General features: G+C 34.3%; 1 protein-coding gene across 1 annotated transcript; it reads left to right on the top strand.

The window, feature by feature from the left end:
• Window positions 1-1941: 1941 nt before the first annotated feature.
• On the top strand, window positions 1942-22744 carry LOC128553154 (sushi, von Willebrand factor type A, EGF and pentraxin domain-containing protein 1-like; the record flags this gene model as incomplete). Its single annotated transcript, XM_053534274.1, has 10 exons — window positions 1942-2089; window positions 7792-7938; window positions 10157-10407; window positions 11937-12036; window positions 12479-12646; window positions 12989-13162; window positions 13578-13745; window positions 14353-14526; window positions 14939-15106; window positions 22654-22744. Coding segments are annotated over exons 1-10 (1502 nt in total), but the record flags the coding sequence as incomplete, so codon positions are not given.
• Between the last annotated feature and the right edge of the window lie 1537 nt (window positions 22745-24281).

The following is a 24281-nucleotide window of genomic DNA, read 5'->3' as shown; positions in this document are numbered from 1 at the left end:
CGTCTTGTTTAAATTTAAAACAACAATACATTTTCCGTAGAGCCGAAATTTAGTCTTATTTTGGAATTCAGCGGGAAAAACTTTCCCTCTTTTAGCATCCGCAAAGATATCAGAAATGAAAGTGTTGTAAGTCCCGATAATTTCGATTTATTTGTTGCGATTTTATTTTCTGGCGTTTCAAATGATCGGTAATGTCCCTTTGTGGAAGGATATAGGTCCATAATGCTTTATTTTATTTTCTTAAAACGGACGAATCAGCTTTCCAATTAGATGTTATGCGTACTTACATGGATAAAAAAGCACTACTTTTAATATTGCACTTATCAAGTTAGAGTCATAAAGGGAGGTAATAAGAAACAATAGATTCTACAAAACATTCTCGTGTATTAAGCATTATTCAAACATTTGACAAATGTTAAAGAGAGTAATTATCAGAAATAGGATTTAACAAGAAATTAATGTATTTTATCTTCATTACTGAAAATATGGCAGTCACATTTTAAGTAAAGGCACTATGAGCCTTTATAACGGTGTACTCGTATATATACAGTTTAAAATGTACCTTAGGTTGTTGTGATTATTGCAAATTCATGCTTTGACTTGAAATAGTTTGCTTAACTATCCATATATATATTTTTTTTCACTGCAAAGGATGCCAAATTAACCTTTAGCCTGCTTGCAGCAAGTGATTCTGCCTTTGCGACCAGTGCAGACCAAGATCAGTCTGCACTTGCGTGCAGGCTTGATCATGGTCTGCACTGTTCTCTATTCAGTCTGTAAATTTTCTGTGAACGTCCTTTCAAATTTTAATGGTACTACCCAAATTAAATTATAGGCCAGTCCATTTGAGAAATTCAGCTGGATAAGGGTTAAGCCGGTGCTATGGGGCATGGGCAGTGTTGCATTTTCCATTACTGCTCATGAACAGACTCAATCAAACCGAGTCTGCAATTTTCACTGTTTGCCTTGTTCTCGGTGCTTCCGAGGGATCTACTTTCCAGATTTTATTAGCTGCCCAAGAATAATAAAACAGTTCCGAAAAACCGGTAAAAATACAGTAAATACGTCTCACTGCAGTGAAAATATAGAAAAATGTGTTTTACTGCAGTGGAAAATAATCTCAATGAAAATATTAATTAAATTTCCTCAATATTTCAAAATATTTCATCAGAAAATATAGACTAAATCTAAATAGTTTTGAAACAAAAATTAAAATAGAATTAACTGACTTCGATTAGTTTTGAAGCCACACGGAAATAGATCTATTAAACATAATGATAACCATTGCTTTACCTCGGAGAAAATTTGTTATTGATATGAAAGCTAGAAATTGATCGGTTTTGAGTTTGACGAGTTACAAAAATGTTGAAATCCTTATGCTTCATTTAGATCAATGAATGGCAAACAAAATAGATAAACCATCAACGTATCAATTGATCTACATGAAGCAAAGAGATGTTTAACAGTCAGTCAACGTAGCTGAGTGATAAAATACATAGAGAGAAAACAAATGTGTTACGGATATTGCTGCAGACTATATTCCGCGGCCAAACATCACCCGACTAATAGACTTGGAAGACGACGATGATTCAGAGACAGATACGAGTGTCTCGAGAATTATCATTGTAGTACGAAGTGGAACAGACGTGTTATAAATAAATATTTATAAATGAAATTGTATAACGATTAAAACTAATAAAATTGCAGTAAATGAAATAATTTGAAAATAAAAATGTAAGAAAAAAATCAGTGACATATTCGAACCTTTTTGTTTAAATCTCTGTCTACAACCTTGTCGTGGGCTTTATTAAATACAATCTGTTAATGCGAAAAATACGTTATGTTGTACGTTAATACCTGACTACCCGAACAAAATAAACTCGACTAAATCAAGCACGAAACTAAACATTTTCTTTCGAGTTAGGTCGACCATATAAAAGAATAACAATTTAAAACGCCGTAAAGCAGTCAATTGAAATATATGACAATGCGATAGCTATATTTTCACTTCCTTATGCAAATTGTGATATGGAAAATCTAGAGCGTATGAAATTTGTGATTTTGTTATTTACCTGTAATGAATTACTAGGTAAGTTCGATCTTTCACAAATATTTCACAATTTGGTGATTATTTTAATATTCAGCTTAATGGTAATTGTTCGCTATTTAGTGTTCAGATTTGTACAAAACTTTAGAATGATGAATCTGTAGTAATTTCACATGATATGTTTCATTCTGAAACATAATTTTATATTTATATCTGTATATTTATTAATTATTTTGAATTGACGTTCTGACCTTGAACCATTTTGATTTAACAAACACATTGAATTTTCTTCCAACGATGGAATTTGTTTCTGCATTTAATTCAGGAAACAGTTTTGTATCTCTGAATAAAACTGAGTAGGAGTTTAAAGGCATTTATATTCAACTAGGTACAATGTAAATTAATGAGTGCATGATTCAAATTTTTGAACCTCGTAGAGATGGCCGAGGTTGAAATATGTAGTGAAGGCAGTCAAAACTGGAACGGTAAACCATCAAGGTACATTCACCTCAAACTTGCGAAAATGGTAAAAACAGACACGTTTCTCACTATAATCACGTACGTCTCGCCTCATATAATATAAACATATACATCCATTGCAGGAATATATTTGGTAGTCTTTGATATGTGGGCAATCTTAGACATTTTTATATAAAAAATAGCGTTCTAAAATCGAAAAAAAGACAAACGTCGATGTGCTAGATATATGCAAAATATATTAACAAATTATTTTGCTCGCACTACCGTCAACACGGTTTTGCGAAATATTCAATGCTCCTATAATTTTCACAGTATGCTATTTGAATGAGAACGGTAACATTAATGATATAGTATATCGCGCAACTTGCAAAATGTTCAATACAATCAATGTAGTGACTATAGGGATGTCCCTTAATAGGGTCACTGTTTACGCGGTTGTTTATGATTTTCGTTATGATAAACACGTATAAAATATCAAGCATCGTGCTACTTCCTTCTTGATAAAGTAAACCGTATTTAAACCTCAAGTTTCACACAGAAATCATCTGTTTTTCAGATCGTTCTAGTTTAATGTCTACAGTGCCTTTTTCGGATGTTATAAATAAAATAGATATGCTTAACAAATAATACACAAGACAATATTTAAAAGGTTTTAGTGAAGTTATTCTTTTAGTTCTTTTAGTCATAAACACATGTACAGAGCGAAAAGACCAACTTTTCTTCGAGCCAGACTTCCTTCGAGAAGAAAAACAATACGGACAGTCAGTTTTCCTAGTGAAAATTGGCATTTTGAAGAGGAAACCAGAGTAGTTTATTCACCCATTTTAAATTTTATACCGGCAGCAAAAATCAGTAGAAAATACCACGTTTAAAGAAATCTTTTGTAAAGGTCTTTAGATATATACACATTTACTATGTCTAGATAAATACAACAGTGGCATAACATTTTCGTCTCAAGATTTCATTGTTTTTCGGTTATTTTATTTATTATAAATGACACAATTGTTTCTCTTAAAGATGGACATATAGATAAAAATTAAGATCGGTTTCGTCTACATTTCATTTTAGGTGTATTTTGACATTTTGATAAGGAAACTAAAGAAGATTGTCAGTATTGAAGTAAAACTCAATTTTAGTTTGATTAGAAGTACCAGGTAACATCATTATAATGTTAGATTTTACATTGACATATGTCAGAGCTAAATATGACTTTTTCCGGACAACACAACAGTTTGTCTTGATAATTATACATCTATTGCAAATGATATAAGAACATATAAGCGCGAATATTTGATATATATATATTTTTTTTAATTTTAGCCTTATATTTGGGCAACTGTTACTATTTTATCCGTCCGTTTGGAGCTAAAAATCCGATTTTTATCTCAGAAACACTTAACTAACGGAAATTACTTTAGATTTTTCGAAAACAAGTCAAATAAAATGAACGACGTGCCTTTCCTTTCTTGAAAAAAAAACTGCATAAATGAAGACTATGATGAAAAAGTTTTTATGTGTCTAAACATGGTAAAGGAACCAGCAAGGGAATCATTTGGTTAGGCGTATAGTAACGGACAGCACACACTTTTTATACCCCTACAAACATGTTTTTTTCTTTATAGGTGGCGGGGTGGGGTATATGTATATAGGAGTCAGTTTTGTCACGTCGCATCGCGTTCCGAAATTTATATCTCAGTAATTACTAAATGGATTTGATTCAAACGTATCATCCATATCATGTGACACAAGGTCTGTCCCTAATTTTCATGAATTATACCCCTTTTACTTAGAATTTAAGGTTACTTTTGATGCATTTTCACCGGTATTACTGAAATGCGCAATCATAAAATTTAAAGTAATGAATATTTTTTAAAATCCTTTGAACCTTTTATTAAGAATATAATTCTATGTATGTGTGCCAAATTTCAAGAAAGAATATTTATATTTAGTATGGTTTTGAAAAGAAAAGCTTATACGGATGTTGATTTCGCCCGATTCTAAAAGCGCGGAAAACTCAAGTGACAGGAAAAAGTTTCACTATATCATTCTGATTGGCTTAGAGCCAAAGGGAAGTAACCTTTTCAAACTTTTGTACTGAGTTACTTCCCCTTCAGTTCCAAGAATTAGTCTATTTTTAGAATTTCTGTTTTAAGATTTTTGGTTTTTCCAAATTTAAGGCATCATAGGGCGTACAGTTATTATTAGTCCTATGTAAAAAGTGAATGCATTTTTCTGTGGTAACATGCGTCGGTAAGACACTTTTTTGTATTAATTTAAGTGTATCTCTAATATTAGAGGCTTTTATATTTACCTCACCTTTCATCCTGGGCACATATACTTGTATTACTTATATGTGCCGCAGAAGTACGGTGGCAGAGGGATGACATCCGCAACACTTTATTTATATTGTGGCCACAACTTAGTAAATTGTGGCCACAATTTAGTAACTTGAGGCCACAATTTACGAAGTTGTGGCCTCAACTTAGTAAATCGTGGTCAAAATTTAGTAACTTAGTGACCACGACTTATATTCGCCAATCGAAATGATAAAAAAATGGATAGACGGACGGGCAGATGAACAGATTGGATGGTACCTACGTACCTACCTAAAACTTTATTTGTCTGTACTTCCGTCTGTCTATCTATCTTCAATTCCTGTATCACACTTTGCAGTGACGTAGACATTTTTGTGCGTTCATTTTCGTATGGTTGCTGATTTCTGCCATTTTGCGTTATCTACCCGCAACCAACCCTGTCGAGCGAAAACACGAGATTTAACATGTTAAAATGTCGGGACGCAGGTTGAAAACTCTATTTTAGCAGGGACGCGGAGCGAAAACACGATAATTACAAATTACAATTCGCGTTTTAGCCCAATTAAATTACATTTTCACCCCGCGGCCCCGTCGAGCGAAAACACGATAATTAGCAAGTTAAAATGTTGAGAACGCAGGCAGGCCGAAACCCCGCAAGGGCGATTTAGTAACTGGTCTTGGTCTTGGGCGCGGGGCAAAAATACGATAATTAGTACTGCTTAGACGTTTAATAACGAGTTTTCGCCTGGTGACCGCGCCCAGCGAAAACACGTGAAATTTACAAGTTTAAATGGCGGGTGTTCGGGGTGATAACTCGCTATTTAGTGGGGCAAGGAGCAGATACATGATGATTAACAAGATCGCGGGGTGAAATTTGGTAACTGGATGTCGGGGCGCGGTTCGGAAACACTTCGTTTAAGCAGCGCTAATTCTCTTGTTTTCGCTCCCCGCTCGTGACATACCAGCTACTAATTCTCACCCCGTGATCCCGGTAATTATCGTGTTTTCGCTCCGCTTCCCCGCTCAATAGGGAGTTTTCAGCCTGCGTCCCAGCATTTTAACTCGTTAAATCTCGTGTTTTCGCTCGAAAGGTTCGCAGGGGATATCGCAAAATGGCAGAAATCAGCAACCATACGAAATGGTCGCATAAAAATGTCTACGTCTCTGCAAAGGGTAAGACAGGAATGGATTATAGACGACCGGAAGTGCTTACAAATAAATTTTTATATAGGTACGTAGGTACCATCCAATCTATTCATTTTTCCGTCCGTCTATCCATCGTTTTATAGTTTCGATTGGCTGATAAAGGTCGTGGTCACGAGTTAATATATTGTGGCCACAACTTATCAAATTGTGGCCACAAATTACTACGTTGAGGCCACGCTTTACTAAGTTGTGGCCATAATTTACTAACTTGTGGCCACAATTTACGTAGCTGTGGCCACAAGTTACTAAATTGTGGCCACGATTTACTAAGTTGTGGAAACAACTTAGTAACTTGTGGCCACAATTTACTAAGTTGTGGCCACAATATAAATAATGTGTTGCGGATGTCACCTCTATGCCACCGTACAGAAGCCCAGGATGAAATACTCCAAAGACGAGTAAAAACATTTTTTTTTAATATTAAGTTTTTTACTTTTTAGATTATTCTAAGTATTTTTAAAATTTCTTATGGTTGCCATTCTTCTGTGACAAGACCGTATTGTGGGGGTATAAGTCACTCCTGTGACAGTTCAAGTTACACTTGAGAATGACAAGATTGGTATGTGTAAGGGTTAGTTTTGTTTAAACTCCATTACGGATGTACCTAAGTCATTTTGATAAAAAATAAGTGAGAAAGTTGTATTTGACAATTTCAGTTTGAGTAGTGTAGAACTAGGTCATTTCATTTTAATGTTAGAGCTTTTCTAATGTGACCAAATGTGACATGAAACATGTCTATCACGAAGGTATGTGACCCTTTCTTTTCTAGTCTTTTATGCCAGTTTCAGTTTATATTCTTCGACTTATAATCTTAAATGGATCTTGCTATATGTGTAGCAGCTCTGTTACCCATTTTCCACATAAAATTGTTTTCTAAATGTGATTTTTAAATTAATATCAAAACATAGTAATAAAGTTTTAATGCTATAAACTTGATCAATCTTTATTACTCACGAACGACCGCTTGACATAAATTTATTTATTATCACTCAATAGTCGCCTGTTGGATAAATCGCATCACTCAAAAGTTCACGGGCTTTAAATTACTTTAAGTCATATGTCATTCATACTTCACAGTTGATTTAAGATACTTTAATTTTAATTTAAGACTATTAGATAATGCTTTATTCAATACTGGTACAAAACGTAGGAACTCTGATTGCTGAGCAGTAACACAACTGAAATTGGCTTAAAATACACTGTCCATAGCTAATAATATGAAAATTCCCCAGTTCAGAATCATATGTAGGGTGTCCAGTCAAATCTATATATTTTTCTAATGTAATAAGCGTTCTCTTTGCACAGATTTATAAAAAAGTTAACTAGACTAATTCAGACTCGAGTTATCTGTCTTCAGGTGTAATCTTTAGCACAGGTTTCAATGTATACATATGTTTTCGACAATTAATTGACTATAGATCTGTCTTTTTAAATAGTATGATAATAGAATTTGTAAGTATTGATGCATGTATAAGAATACACTTATCATCTGTTAGAAAACTTCATATTTCTAAATCCTGTTATATGGCAGATCTAGTGTACTCTTTAGAAACCTCATATTTTCTCTGTTTATATGCGCTTGAAAACTGACAGATTTCCCATGCTGACATAACTTCTAATTTACTTAGGATGTTCCCGCTCTACTGCGGACTATGTGTTCTGGGAAATATATATAATTGTAACCTACAATCATTTGCTTTTACATGATGCATTCTAGTTTTATTGTTTTGTTTTAATATTTAGTTATTGGTACAGACTCACTTGATTGTAATTTCGATGATGGGCTTTGTAACTGGAGACAGGACACACATGATGACTTTAACTGGACTATTTGGTCAGGAAAAACCCCAACTCCTGACACGGGACCAGACTCTGATCACACATCAGGAGGTAATCAAATGCGGATAAATATTTTAAGGAGTCAAATGCGAAAGGGCTAGCTAAGAGTTAATTCTGTTGAAAATTTAATATCAATTGATATATTGCGATCTTTGGTTTATGGTTTGGTGTAAGAGGTGTTTGATAATAAATTTATATTTATTACATGTAATTAAAAGTATTTAGGTACGATTGGTGGTTTGAACATATTTTTAACTAGGATTTAAAAGAAGCAAGCGCTTGTGATTCACGGATACTATTATCGAGTTCATTCCATAGATTCAGTGATGACGGGACGACAGATTTAGAGTACATTTCAGTACGTTTTGATAGCGTGTCGAAGTCAGAGTTGTTTCTTAAGTTGTATTCGAATCTTCAACAGAGTTGAGAAAAATTTCCCTAGGTATTCTGGCAAGAGATCATTCTGATATTTATAAATCAGATTCAGTTTTTGAATTTTTCTACGATCTGACAAGGAGACCCAACCTATTTCTTGTGTAAGACGTTCTATTGATACGGAACGCGTGAGACCTGTCACTATTCTGGCAGCTTCATATTGAATTTTGTCTAGAGAGTTCTTTTTATATTCCGTGCAACTGTCCCAAACAACAGATGCGTATTCAATAAGAGGTCTTAAGTAAGCAATATAAATTTGATTAAGTGTAACGCGTTTCAGTTGATATTTTAATTGATGCATAGATATGAGCACTTTCGATGCTTATGCCAAAATATTATTGATATGGTCATGCCATTTGCCATTTTTTCGAGATCAGAATTTAACATTTCTTCCACGAGAGGAATGTCGTTGGTAGAAACTGCAAGGGAGCTGTCGTCGGCAAATAGACGAGTACATGTAGTACTTATAAGTGGCTCAGCAATATCATTAACGTAAACTAAAATTAGTAAGGGACCAAGCATTTTTTTGTATCGGAAAATGATTGTCTGACGAATACTTTTTGAGAACGGCCTTTTAAGTAGTTATCAATCCAGCTGAGAATATTGCCCGGAATACTATACTGTCTAAGTTTGAATATTAACTCCTTAGCCAAACTCTATCAAATGCCTTAGATATGTCACAATATACCATACATGCCGGTTGGTTTCGTCAATGGATTTACATTTTTGATTATAGATATCAATAAGTTGGTGGACTGTGGAATGGCCAGGTAGGAAGCCAGACTGATGTTTGTATATAAGGTTGATGGAATGGAGATGATTATATATATTCTTGAACATGATATTCTTTCCATTACTTTACCTAAACAGCTTATTAGGGAAATAAATCTATAGTTGGAAGGCGAAGATTTTTCGCCCTATTTAAAGACTGACATAACATTTGCCAGTTTCCATGGATTCGAATAACTTTGTTCAGATAGTGATCGATTAAATAATACTTTTAACGGGAAACGTACTGACTTTGACGTCTGTCTTAACATTTGGTGGCTTATTTCATCAGGGCCGCTAGCCTTATTAATAGCTGAATTCGATAAAATGTCCGTTATATCTTGTTCTGCTATTACAATGCTGTTGAGAATGCTATTGGTTTTAAGACTGAATTCTGGAAGACCAGTTTGTGTGTTATCAAGCGTTGAAATAGAGACGAAATAGTTATTAAGAAGGTTTGCTTTATCTTCGTTGGAGCTAGTATAATATTGTCATTTAAAAGTGGCGGAATGTAGTCAATATTGCTCGAGTTTTCCTTTACTAACATTCTTACCAATTTCCAGTATTGCCGAGGATTAGAAGAACTGATTTCATTCATCGAGAATTCTAAATTGTTAAAGAATATTTCCTTTGAGTACTTTATCATATTATTAACTTTATTTCGTATTGTTTTGAACTTTAACCAGTCGGAATTTTTACCAGATCTTAATGCGGTTTGTTTTAAACGGCCGCGTTGTCTCGAGGTACGGCGAATTTAAGAGTTGTACCATGGTTTATCGTTAGGCCGTATTGTTACTATACTAGAAGTGATACATGATTCGACTAATTCTAAATATTTTTGGTGAAAAAGGCGAGTTGCATTATCAATTGATCCAGTATATAAAAAAGACCAGTCTGTCTAATATTCTAATTTGTCTTTCTTAGAATAGAAGTATTTGCCATCCACTGTGTATTTGTTTTAACCTCGATGTGAGAAATTAAACATTTTAAATGATGTAGATATGGTAATTTATCACCTTATTCTTAGAAGATTTTCGCTGATAGAACTTCTATATGATTTTTTCAGAGGGATTTTACGTCTATATTGACACGAGTAAAGAAGAAAGGAATAAAAATGCCATACTTATTAGCCCAAAGACGAGTCCTGGACAATACTGCTTCTCGCTCTGGTACTACATGTACGGTGAACATGTAAGAGTACTCGTATTATTTACACAAGTAGGAGGAGATAGAAACCGAGTATCCAGGGTTTCTGGAGAACAGGGACAAAAATGGATTTTACAACAAACATTCATTGATACTGACGAACCGTTCGAGGTAATTGTGTTTATATTCAATACCTAACAGGGATATATTAGAGACTATATATAAACTTTGTTTAGTCACATGAACTTTGCAAAACCTACTTTTAACAAAATGTTAACGCTCACATGTAACAATGGAAGACGCACTGACATGAAACATGGTCTTATTTATTACAAATGAACATAGTGGGTTTCACTGAAAGATAACTGGATGACTTTGACGTACATTTTGCACAGAACTAATATACAATAAAATATGGCTTTTTGGTTCTTAAGGTTGTTTGCTTTTTATATATTTATACAGGAATATGTTTGTGTTTTATATGCCATGCCTTTTTGTTTCGATAACGTGTGTTGGAGATTCACCTAGCGGGGATTACTTTTATTTACACTGCCCCGTGTCTTTGGAACATTGAGGGGTTAAGAATAAGGTTGAGTGCGCACCATAAACAGATCCCCAGTGGTGTTTTTGCAACTGACCGTTCCAAGGCGATGCCCTACTGTGTTCCCTTATTTGTTCGTTTTTTCCTCGTGTGTTATCTTTCTATGTAGGTATGTGTGTTTGTTGTGGTGTGTACGTCTGCATGCTTTGGGGTTCGTTTTCGGGAGGCTGCGTTGTTGGAACATGGAATTCACTGTTTGATATTTGTCCTTGTTTTTTCAAAGAATGTTTTAAGCAAAGAAATATACTGAAGCAACACCTGAGACGCATATGAAATAAGAATAAAAATCTAATACGGACAGCCATTTTAAGACCGCAGAAATCTCACTGACGCTTATCTTTATGAATATATGAAGTAGAAACCTAACGTTTATTCGCTGCAATACGTGGATAATGTAAAACCATAATCATTTTGCATCCACAGTCAAACGGTATGATATTTGGTTTTCTGCAAAGTTTAGTGGTTCTGCACAATGCGTATGTACCTGTACCATCATTGATGCGATAATACAACCAAATGCGTAATAATGCAAAATGCTTACCATCTGTTATTCTTACAAAATAATTATATTTTAACTATCTAAAATGTTGCGAGTAGACATTATATATAGTTAATTGTTAAAACACCCTGACCATTTTGAAATACTAGACATATATGACATATATGACCTTTCTTGATCACAACATGTTATTGATAATACAATGGGGGAATAGTTTCTGGTGAGATCTTTGCAATACATTACTTTTACACCAGCACTATGCAAACAAACATAGCGCATGTAGGTTTTGCAAGACATAACAAAATAAGTGCAGAATCGTTCTTCTTAGATCTGATATCAATACATTTGTAGATTTGTATTTTCGGGCCTCCTAGGCCGAGTGGTTAAGGTCGATGACTTCATTATCACTTGCCGCTCATCGATGTTGGTTTGAGCCTCACTCGATGCACCTGGGGTCTTCCTCCACGATCTAAGCTGGAAAGTTGCAATATGACCTAAAATTGAGTCGATGCTACGTTAAAACCAATAAATAAATAAATAAATTTGTAGTTTGGATTCAACCTGACCTAGTAATTGCTTTCTACTGTTTTTTAAATTCAGATAGTTATTATTGGAAGAGTAAAAAGAAGCGGAGATCATGACCTAGGTGATATAGCGATTGACGATATAGTGATGTTTTCCAGTAATAGATGTCTAGCAGGTCAGTAAACAATTTTATGTCAATTAACATTTGCCTTGTCCGATACATTTAAAATACCTTTATAACTTACTAACAAGGGTGTGTTTGTACAAAATACATTCATTGAATAAAGAGGTTGTATACTAGAAGAAATATAGTAAACACATTATTATGTATTATAGTTACAAATGCGATATGTTTTGCATATTATTGACATGCGTAGTTGCTGTCAGGTTACGTTTTCAATGGAGTACGAGCGTGAATTAACCGCACCTTCGTATGTTACTTAGGATAACACCTGAAAATTGCTGAAGAATACCATACCTTCACATTTTACATATATTTTTCATTTTGCGACTTCAAATATCTTTATCTTCAAATATTAGACCTCTTTCCGTCTTCGTTACCTAAATTTATTAAAATGGTATAAAAATCAATTATATTTTTATGAAAATATCTGTAGATTGTGGCGATCCAGTCCCTGAATTTGGTTTTGCTGACTCAAAAGATATCGCAATAGGATCAAACGTACAAATAGCATGTCAAACTGGTTATAAGATCACAGGAAATCCATCGATTGTTTGCCAGGCAAATGGTACATGGAGTGACAGACCAGTTTGTCATCAAGTAGGTAAGGTGTAGTTGGTTACTTTATAGGATTTATAAGGTAAAATTAATTACAGTGGCTTTCGTTATATCTCATACATTTGGTAATAGACTTAAAACAGGTGCGTAATTAGCAGTAAAAAAGGACATTTCGTGTCATCGTCTGCAACGACATTTGAAAGATTTGCAATAACCCCTTGTCAAACTGTCTGAGTCATTCCGGGGGAAAATTGGTTGTTAACAAGTTGAACATATCTAAAACAACCGTAATCAATTGTTTGTTATTTGTTCACATTGCCATATGTAAGCAGTTCATAATGTATATAGATATATACTAGAGTACAAAGATGCACAATCATGTTTTCAGACTGCGGGATACCAACCTTTTACAGTGAAATAATTGTACAAAAGTTTGAAGGCACTACATATAACATGTCGTTGGTATTGGACTGTTCAGAAGGCTTTACATTGATTGGCAATGCATATATAACTTGTAAGGATGACGGGAACTGGACAACGCAGCCAACTTGCGATATCAACAGTATAAATCTTTGCCATTTTCCGAAACTTTCAGTTTCAACATGTGATTCAGTTTATTAATTCCTTACATGAACTTTGCTTTGAGCATACAAAACAACTTTAGTCACAGGCAGTAGCTTTACATAATTGTTGCAAATCCAATTTCATTACTGAGTCGTCCTGCAAATACGTGTATACAGTGACCTGTAAATACGTAATCTAAAATTCCAAACCTTTCAGTGCTGAATTTATTTCCGGACTTTTCAGAATATATCTTTTTTGTAAAAGAGTTTCTCTTAAGCGGATACAATGTAGCTAGACGGAATTGGATTGCATATTTAATTACCGATAGTCGAAAGGCTCAACAAAATCGAGCTGCTGTCAACTTTTTTGGTTACGTTCTATGGTCCTGAAATTATTTTCACATTATATTTCAGATTGCAGCGACCCGAGTCCAGAATACGGAATTGTTAATAGCACAAGCCTTCAGTACGGTTCGGTTGTCAAAGTAACATGCATTCCTGGTTACCAAATCACTGGAAGATCTCTTATTCTTTGCCAAGCAAATTCTTCATGGACTGACAACCCAGTATGTGACCCGATAGGTAGGTATTTATATTCATTTTGCTAATTAAAATTAAATCGTAAAAAATCGCTGTGTGGCCTCCGTATGTTCTACTGTTATGATCAACGTGACCTTGACCTTTGACATACTGACCTAAAATTCCATACCAGTCATTTACTGGTCTATCCCAAACATCATGCCAAGATCATGGGTCAAAGCATTGTTGAGTTATAATATGGAATCTGTTTTATTTTTCAAGATCTTAGGCCTATGCATTCTGGAATCATCATCCGGAAACCAATTGTTCTACGACCGACTTCTGTAAAATTGTATACCCCCTTTATCAACCTCCCTTGTGATGTCTCATACATTTAGAAATATACTTATAACAGCTTTTTAAATTGCAGTAAAACAAACACTTCATGTCATCATCTGCAACGACATTTGAAAGACTTGCTTTAATCTCTTGTCATACTGTTTGAGTTACTCCGGGGGGAAAATTGGTCGTTAACAAGTTGAGCATATCTAAAGCAAACCATGAAATGTGATCAATTGTTTGATAATGACTCACATCGCTATATGTAAGCAGTTCATAATGTATATAGATATATACTAGAGTGCAAAGATGCACAATCATTTTTTTTCAGACTGCGGAATACCAACTTTTAACAGTGAAATAATTGTACAAAAGTTTGAAGGCACTACATATAACATGTTGCTGGTATTAGGCTGTTCAGAAGGCTTTACATTGATTGGCAATGCATATATAACTTGTAAGGATGACGGGAACTGGAGAACTCAACCAACTTGCCATATCAACAGTATAAATATTTGCCATTTTCCGAAAGTTTCAGTTTCAACATGAGGTTCAGTTTATTAATTCCTTACATGAACTTTACTTTGACCATACAAAACAACTTTAGTCACAGGCAGTAGCTTTACATAATTGTTGCAAATCCAATTCCTTTACTGAGTCGTCCTGCAAATACGTGTATGCAGTGACCTGTTAATCCGTAATTTTCAATTCGCAACCAGTGCTGAATTTACTTACGGACTTTTCAGAATATATCTTTTTTTGTAAAATAGTTCCTTTTAAGCGGATGCAATGAAGCTAGACGGAATTGGATTGCATATGTTATTACCGATAGTGAAAAGGCTTAACAAAATCGAGCTGCTGTCAACTTTCTTGGTTACGTACTATGGTCCTGAAATAATTTTCACATTATATTTCAGATTGCAGCGACCCGAGTCCAGAATATGGAATAGTTAATAGCACAAACATTCAGTACGGTTCGGTTGTCAAAGTAACATGCATTCCTGGTTACAAAATCACTGGAAGATCTCTTATTCTTTGCCAAGCAAATTCTACATGGACTGACAACCCAGTATGTGACCCGATAGGTAGGTATTTATATTCATTTTGCTGAATTAAATCGTAAAAAGATCGCTATGTGGCTTCCGTATGTTCTACTGTTATGGATCAACGTGACCTTGACCTTTGACATACTGACCTAAAATTCCATACCAGTCATTTACTGGTCATTCCCAAACATTATGCCAAGACCATGGGCCAAAGCATTTTTGAGTTATAATATGGAATCTGTTTTATTTTTCAAGATCCTAGGCCTATGCGTTCTGGGATTATCATCCGGAAACCGATTAGTCTACGGCCGACTTCTGCAAAATTGTATACCCCCTTTATCAACCTCCCTTGTGATGTCTCATACATTGAGAAATATACTTATAACAGCTCTTTAATTCGCAGTAAAAACGAACACTTCATGTCATCATCTGCAACGACATTTGAAAGACTTGTTATAATCTCTTGTCATACTGTTTGAGTTACTCCGGGGGAAAATTGGTCGTTAACAAGTTGAACATATCTAAAGCAAACCATGAAATGCGATCAATTGTTTGTTAATGATTCACATCGCTACGTGTATGAAGTTCATAATGTATATAGATATAAACTAGAGTATAACGAAGCATAGTCCTTTTTCAAACTGCGGGACACCAACCTTTCAGTGAAATTGTTGTAACAAAAGTTGAAGGCACTTCATATAACATGTCGCTGATAGTGGACTGTGCAGAAGGCTTTACATTGACTGGCAATGCATATACAGATCAGCTCACGCGGAAAACCCACTTTCCGTTTTTCCTCGAAGGAAAAATCTTGCATAGCGAGGAATTCCTCCGAGTACTGCCTAATTCTGACTCGGAGTACCGACTGTTATAGTTTTATTACTTAAGCGGAATTTCGTCGAGTCACTCCGAGAAATTACTTGACGGAACTCCGAGTCGAAATTATACAGGTAACACTATAATGATTTCCGGTATTTTATGGCCACTCCGCGCGACTCCGAGTCTGTAATAAACAATAAATCGGTCATTTCGAGTGCCGCGAGATGATTCGACGAAACTTCGAGGCAGTATTTCATTACTTGGACGGCTTGTTTTTGTATAATTAGCTTGTTCTTTTAATTGAATGTATGAAACTGTTGTGATTTTTTTTTATATTGAAATAGTTTCTGACCATGCGTATTAGATTAAGAAGTATATTTGTGTATAAAAACTAAATTATTAATCATACGAAATTAAACAAACTTTCAAATCACCGCAGTTAAAGGCAAGTGATTTGTTAAATTTTGATATTTAGATAATTTCTGACATTGCAAATTAAATTTAGGAAAAAAGTCCTGTAATAATTTATGCACTAAATTAAGAATAATTTATAAATAGATAAACGTTAAAATAACACACGCTAAAAGTAAATTGTTTAGTATGATATTCAAAATACATGCAAATTAGATTTAGAAGTAAATTTATGTAGAATGGACTAAATTATTAATCATATATAATTTAACAAAGTTCCAAATGAGCGCCGTTAAAGGAAACTGCTTTGTTAAATTTTGATATAAAAATAATTTCTGACTTTGCGAATTTATTTTAGAAATAAAGTCGTGAAAATGTACTAAATTATGAATAATTTATAACTAGATAAACTTTTAGAATACGCCCGCTAGAAAAGTAAAATGTTAAGTATTAAGAATTATATAAAACTAAACACAGTTTCAAATAACTGCCTAACTAGGAGAAATGATTAATTTTCATTATGAAAATGGTATTTCTTTTATTCATTTGGAAGGAATTATAAATAGGATAAAAATACTATTGCCGTATCCACTCAAAAAGTGATAAAATACCATAAGTAAACAGAAAAATTTGGTTTATTTAAAGTACGATAAAAAATACTTCAGTATTATTTTTATTTACAAATTCTGTGTTATTTCGCTTATCTTTGAAATCTATCCTCGAAGTTACTCGAAGGCCCATTTAAATTTGTATAGGTAACTAATTATTCGTCTCGGACTCACATGAAGGAATTCCGTCAAGTGACTCGGAAACAAAAGAAACCAATATAGGTGTGTATTCCGCTAATTGAATTTCATCTCGAGTCACTTCGAGGATTTCCTTCGAGTGACTTCACATAAATATTCGGAGTCAGATAGCAAAATTCCTTGACGGAAAATGGCTGACTCGAAGAAACTTCGAGTCGGAGCCTTGGTACTCGTTTTGGCCATCCTCCGAGGATCGAGTAGAATGGGTTTTCCGCGTGAGCTGATCTGTATGACTTGTCAGGATGACAGGAACTTATGGAACGCCGCACCTGTCTTATGTCGGGACATTTCATGTTATCATGTCAGAGCGTGATGTTAACTTGTCTAAACAGTGTCTTATTATGTTAAAAAGTTCTGTTATTATGTAAAATTATGGTGTAAACTTGTCGAAACAGTGTTTTATTATACTGACAAGTCATGTTATCTTGTCAATGCGTGGTGTTAACTTGTCGAAGCAGCGTTTTATTATGTTGAAAAGCTATGTTATTATGTCAAGTTCTGATGTTAACTTGTCCAAAAAGTGTCTTATTATGTTCACTTGCCATGTTATTATGTCAAAGTATGATCTTGTTTGCAGAGTGTGTTATTATGTTAAAAAGCTATGATATCTTGTTAAAGTATCGTGTGATCTTGTCTACAGAGCGTGTTGTTATTTTAAAAATATTGGTTATTTTGTTAAAGTACCGTGTGATTTTGTCTACCGAACGAGCTATTATGTTAAAAAGCTATGTTATCTTGTCAAAGTGTTGTGTTAACCTGTCAAAACAGTGTCTTATTATGTTAAAATGCTATGTTATCATGTGAAAGTGCGATGTTATCATGTCAAAATGTGGTGTTAACTTGTCGAAACAGTGTCTTACTATGTTAAATGCTATATTGTTATGTCCAAGTACCATGTGATCTTGTCTACAGAGCGTGTTATTATAAAACGTTATGTTATCATGTCAAGGTACCGTGTGATCTTGTCTACCGAGCGGGTTATTATGTTAAAAAGCCATGTTATCTTGTCAAAGTGCGGTGTTAACTTGTCAAAACAGTGTTTTATTATGTTAATACGTTTTATTATTATATCAAAGTGTGATGTTAACTTGTCCAGATAGTGTCTTATTATATTAATTAGGCATGGTATCTTGTCAAAGTGTTGTGTTTACTTGTCAAAACAGTGTCTTATTATGTTAAATGCTATGTTATTATGTCAAAATACCATGTGATCTTGTCTACCGAACGTGCTATTATGTTAAAAAGCTATGTTTTCTTGTCATAGTTTTGTGTTAACTTGTCAAAACTGTGTCTTATTATGTTAAATGCTATGTTATTATGTAAAAATACCATGTGATCTTGTCTACCGAGCGTGCTGTTATGTTAAAAAGCTATGTTATCTTGTCAAAGTGTTGTGTTAACTTGTCAAAACTGTGTCTTATTATGTTGATATGCTAAGCTATCATGTCAAAGAGTGATGTTAACTTGTCCAAATAATATCTTATTATGTTAACTAGTCATGTTATTATGTCAAAATGTTTTGACAGGGTAACATCACACTTTGAGAAGATAACATGACTAGTTAACATAAAAGTAATAAGACACTGCTTTGATAAGTTAACACCATACTTTGACATGATAACATTGTTTTGTAACATAATAAGACACTGTTTTGACAAGTTAAGACTACACTCTGATATGATAACATGAAATGTCCCGACATAAGACAGCTGCGGCGTTCCATAGGAACTGGACAAGGCAACCAACTTGCGATATCAACAGTATAAATCTTTGCCATATCCCGAAACATTTCAGTTTTAAGCATGTGATTCAATTAGTTAATTCCCTAATTCCCTGCATTAACTTTGCTTTTAATAACAAAACAACTTTATTCACAGGCTGAAGCTTTATATTATTTTTGCAAATCGAATTCCTTTACTGAGCCATCCTGCAAATGTGTCTCAGCAGTGACCTGTGAATTTGTTATCTTCAATTCCCAACCTCTCAGTATTGAATGTACTTCAGGTCCTTTCAGACTATGTCCTTTTTGTAAAGTTCTAATAGGCCGGAACTATGAAGCAAGACGGAATTGGCTTGCATAACTTATAACCTGTCGTTAATTAAAGCTCAACAAAATCGAGCTGCTGTCAACTTTCTCGGTTACATTCAATGCTTCCAATGATTTTTTCTGATACATATGAATAATAATATGGTACAATTCAGTTCTGTTAAAAATATTCATGAAGTTAAAAAAACATATTAATTTTGGTTCAAACTTGAAATAGTTGCAGTACATCATTTCTCGCATCATATGATAAATTACAATATCTTATATTAGCCTATACATGATTCATTACTCTGGCAGAAATATTATATGAATAATTATTATGCCCCTTTATAAATGGCCCACAAGATTTCCCGACATGCATTCGATTAAATATATCTGCCATTAACTTAAAAGACATTTCTGTCCTTAGGTATGTACGGAATCCTGTTTCCACCATCGACTTTTCGACTAGACAGATACGCGAAAACTTGAAATTAAGCATCTAATTTCAAAGTTTCGTGCTATAAATTTACCGCGAAAAGTCGAAATCTTGAAGTTTTTGACCCGACAATTGTCGTGTCAACGTTAACTTTTCGACCTAGAATCAAGCGCGAAAAGTAGAAATTAAGAGAGCTAAATTTAACTTCTCATGCTACGATATTTCCTCGAAAAGTTCAAAAGTCGATGTTTGTAACGCGACAATTGTCGTACAAACGTCAACTTTTCGACTGAATTTGTAGTTCGAAAAGTATATTTAAGTCTTAACTTCTACTTTTCGTGCCAGTTCTTTGGCCTATAATTTCGCGATATTATTGCTTAAATTCCGACTTTTCGGTCTAGGGTTAGGGTTAAGGTTAGTTAGTTAGTGTACGTTGACACTTTTGCTGTGTATTTTCAACTTATCAAATTCTGACACATCAACATAAAACAGAAATGTATAATGCAAAAGTGATGCTTGGATTTAAGGTACTGGACCCGTATTAGAGTACCTCCTTTTTGAGGAGTATTCAATTCCTACCTTAAACCTACTTTGACTGCAATTTTCAGTAGGTGGGGGTGGGGGGGGGGGGGCGCGTAGGTTCAAACTGGGACCAAATTTTTTTCTCCATAGTTTCGTTTTTTTCTAGTAAGTGTTTACTTCTTTCAATACTTATTATGGATGTATTGTACAAAAGTGGAAACATTTTATTTTATAAGCGATTTCTTGCTGTTCAATGTGGAATTACCTCTGAATCAGGAGGGGTAGAGTTAGAAATCTTTAAAAATACTGAGTAACATGCGGTAAAAGTTTTCTATTTTGCCTTCATTCTTTAGACTACATATTATGGAAGAAATGCAGGTAGGTTTTGCTTATGCCCCAAGATTATTTTTGAATGAAGTGAGCAAAAATCAAAACAGACCCACAGGATTCGACCTTAATTTTTCAATGTTGGAGTTAGAATCTGTCTCATCAAATCTGTTTACTTGACGCACCCTAGAAAAAATGATATTTACAGTTTTATTTTGTATTTTATTATTGTTAAACAGTAGTTTGATGTTTCTTTAATAAAAAATAATGCTGTAATGAATTCTCTAAAAACGTTTTAGATAATGGCCATCACATTGAAATTTGTCTCCACTTGAGCTTGAGGAAATACCATAAATTATACAAAATTTACAAAAAAACGGCACGGTAAAAATTATTTAAAATTTGCAACACAGTGCGAAACATGGTCAACTTTAAAAATATACCAAGCAAATGCCATTTTTTAAACATTACTATTAAGGGTCCAATACCTTAAATGAAGTTTAGGTAGGTTTTTATCTCAACGAACAAACATTATTATTATAATAATATAAAATTCAGTACGTCTGTGGTGTTTGAACACTTCCCTTGACAATCCCATTGACAGCCTTTTTAAGTGCCTATTATCCGAAAATGTAGTTTCAGGCCCACCTAAAAAGCCAAACGTTTCCGTATAGAATCTTGTATTTCCGTGACCATTCGTAGGTTCCGGGTCCGGGTCCAGTGTCCGGGAATTAGCCATAATCCCGGTTGTAGTGTAGTGACATCAAACCCGGTAAATTAGTCCTAGAGCGAAAAGTCGAAATTTAAGCGATAATATCACGAAAATATCGGCCAAAGTCTTGGTGGAAAAGTTGAAGAGGCCAATTAATTTCAACATCGTGCGCTAGATTATGGGTCGACAAGTTGATGTTTGCATGACAATTCTCTGGTCAAAAATTTCAAGATTTCTACTTTTGGCGGGACATCTTTGTGTGAGAAGTTGAAGTTAAGGCTTTTAAATTTCTACTTTTCGCGCTTGATTCTAGATCGTAAACTTGACGTTTGCATAACAATTGTCACGTCAAAAGCTTCAAGTTTTCGACTTTCCGCGGTAAATTTTTAACGCGAAAAGTTAATGCTTAATTTCAAGATTTTGCGTATCTGTCTGGTCGAAAAGTCGATGGTGGAAACAATATCCCGTAGGTATGTTTAACATCATTATTTTTGTTTGTTTGATTCGGGTTTAACGCCGTGTTTCAGCATTATTTCAGTTATGCAACGGCAGGCAGTTAACCTAACCCTGTACCAGTACAAACCTGCAAGTAACTGCCAATTTCCCTATATGAATTACGTCAGACACAATGCTTATTTCAAATTGTCATGGAGAACATACGCCTCGCCCGGGGATCGAACCCACGACCCCGCGATCCTTAGATCTGCACTCTATCTACTGAGCTAAGCGGGCGGGCTAACATCATTTATGACCTTACTGTAGCCATTGTGTTTAAATGAAAGAAGCATACCAAATATTATCTCGGAAAGGTACATAAATTCAGTGAGAAGTTATACTGAAACGCTCACTAGAACTAGGGGCAAATTTAACTGGTATTTATTATCACAACAAGATGTCGAAAGAAATAAAAAAAAAACATGAATAAAACGACGTTAAGATTCAGTTATCCCACCTGATCAATTAAATGTTAAAAAGTATCTATATAAAAACCCTGGAATGAAAATGAACAAATAAAGAATGGTCGTTTATTTTTGCGCGAGTTCATTTAAATAAATGAATATGGAAGATTTCTTTTAGCTTTTAAATAAGTATATATAAAATTCTCACAAAGAAATTTTCAAATGTTATTAATCTACATGCTTTTAAATAATAGTATCAGTACTAGATAAGAGATACACCTAAATAGACATGCTACTGATATTTGTTAATTTTATGACTTGTGCAACGTACACATTAAAAAGAACAGTGTCAGTACTAGATAAGAGATATACCTAAATAAACATACTACTGATATTTGATAATTTTATGACTTTTGCAACGCACACATTAAAAAAACAGTACTATGTCTAAGTAAATAACCATGTATTAATCGCAAAGCCTTAATAATGCAAATCGCTAAGCGGGAAATCGTGAAAAAAGAAAGACACAACTATTCTCTGCTCACTGTATTTCAGAAGAAGGTAAAAAATAAACTGATAAGTTATTTTATATCAAACCAGTTTGCTTTTGATTTTCATTTTACAGACTCAGAAACCAGCGCCATGGTTGCTGTTTATGTTACGATTCCACTCATTGTAGTTGTTCTTGCTGTCCTGCTAACAGTAAATATTTTGAGGTAGGTTGTCATGTTTACTTAGTATACGCTATCATATTTTATTATTGTTTAAAACCTTTCACAGGCTATATTTTGTACTTTAACACATTTTAACATCTTCAGTTAAGCTGACATTTTCAACATTTTAGCAGAAACAACAATAAATCAATATTTCTCAGTCAAGTCGTTTAAAATCTATTGGTTCGTCAATACGTTAGAATTCGATTGTTCTAAAATTAGATATACGTAATGTAATCAATGTTCAGCATATTCTTTTATTTCTTGATGTAATATTTTATCTGGAAAACTCCAAAGGTCCCAACTGACGTAAATTAATGCTTTTAGCGTTTTTACATCAACAAGTACTGGTTCGAGTCGTAAATTCGGCCAGGTCGTAAATATTCGGCCACCCACTTTAAAGCTTGTTTTCGAGCCAGATGCTTGAGAACGCATCACAAGCACTTGCGTTAGCAACAAAGTCGGCAAAAAACAACAAGTTGAGGTGAGTAGAAAAAAAATTGTCCTTCCCTAAAGTTGTGTACTCTAAATAGCAAATAGTTTGTCTCGCGGGTCGCGTGACGTCATTGCACGCGCTCGTTTGTGCTGAGTCCCGGCAAGGGTTAATTCAAATCTAAACGAAAAGTGACTAGAACAGCAGTTTTATGCTGGAATGTATGATAAACAGTGACGTAAAAATTAAACTACGTCATGCTGGTGTGACAGGTGCTTTTTAAATCTCTGTTGGCAAATATTTCCCACGAGGTATGCTATTGGAAATTGATTGCAGTTTGTTGAGAAAGGAACAATTTTGGCTGTAGCATCGATTCATTTCCAAGAAAATGTTGAAAATACAACCAACTTAATGTTTAAAAAGTGGCCGAATATTTACAACCTCTAGAAGGTAAAATGTGGAGGCTAAACCTGTCTGTTATTTTAAGCACGGTTGTATTGTTTACCATATGTAAACGGCCGTTAATGATAATAATTAATGTTGCTTGTATCAAAGCACATATGGTAAAAATTTTGTACAAATCGATTGTAAAACGAAAGAAATATTTATGAAAAACCGCAAAAAGTGGCCGAAATTACGACTCGAACCAGTAGTGACAACATTTGCCCAAACGTTTTCATTTATTTACATCAATTGTAGAGAAGGTCCTTTCCAATTATCGTTAAGTTTGAATACAACTCCCTAATTGAGCAACCACTATTTGCATCTAAGTAAGGTAATTCTTAGGACTGCGGTCATATTCTACTCTCAACACTTTGTCAAACACTTTGCATCTTTTTCTAAGTGAAAGTCTGATGACACAAATCGTGCTTTGTTAAGTTAGCATACCGGTAATATTCAATTATTTCATCTATGATATACAGTTTATCGTAATAAGTAATATAACAAGAACTCGTTATTACGAAATGCCCCCCTTGGTGCATTCAGTAACAGCACTAGAAACAGAAATTATTTGGTCACTGCATTGGACGATTGACGTACTGGCCTCAAATCAATAATTATACCAGTCATTTACCAGTCTTAAGTGACCCCGTATCAAATGTGATC

Source organism: Mercenaria mercenaria, unplaced genomic scaffold (assembly GCF_021730395.1).
Source record: "Mercenaria mercenaria strain notata unplaced genomic scaffold, MADL_Memer_1 contig_3537, whole genome shotgun sequence".
Taxonomy (NCBI): Eukaryota; Metazoa; Mollusca; class Bivalvia; order Venerida; family Veneridae; genus Mercenaria; species Mercenaria mercenaria.
Note: the sequence above shows the minus strand (reverse complement) of the source record. Positions and strands in the feature narration are given on the sequence as shown.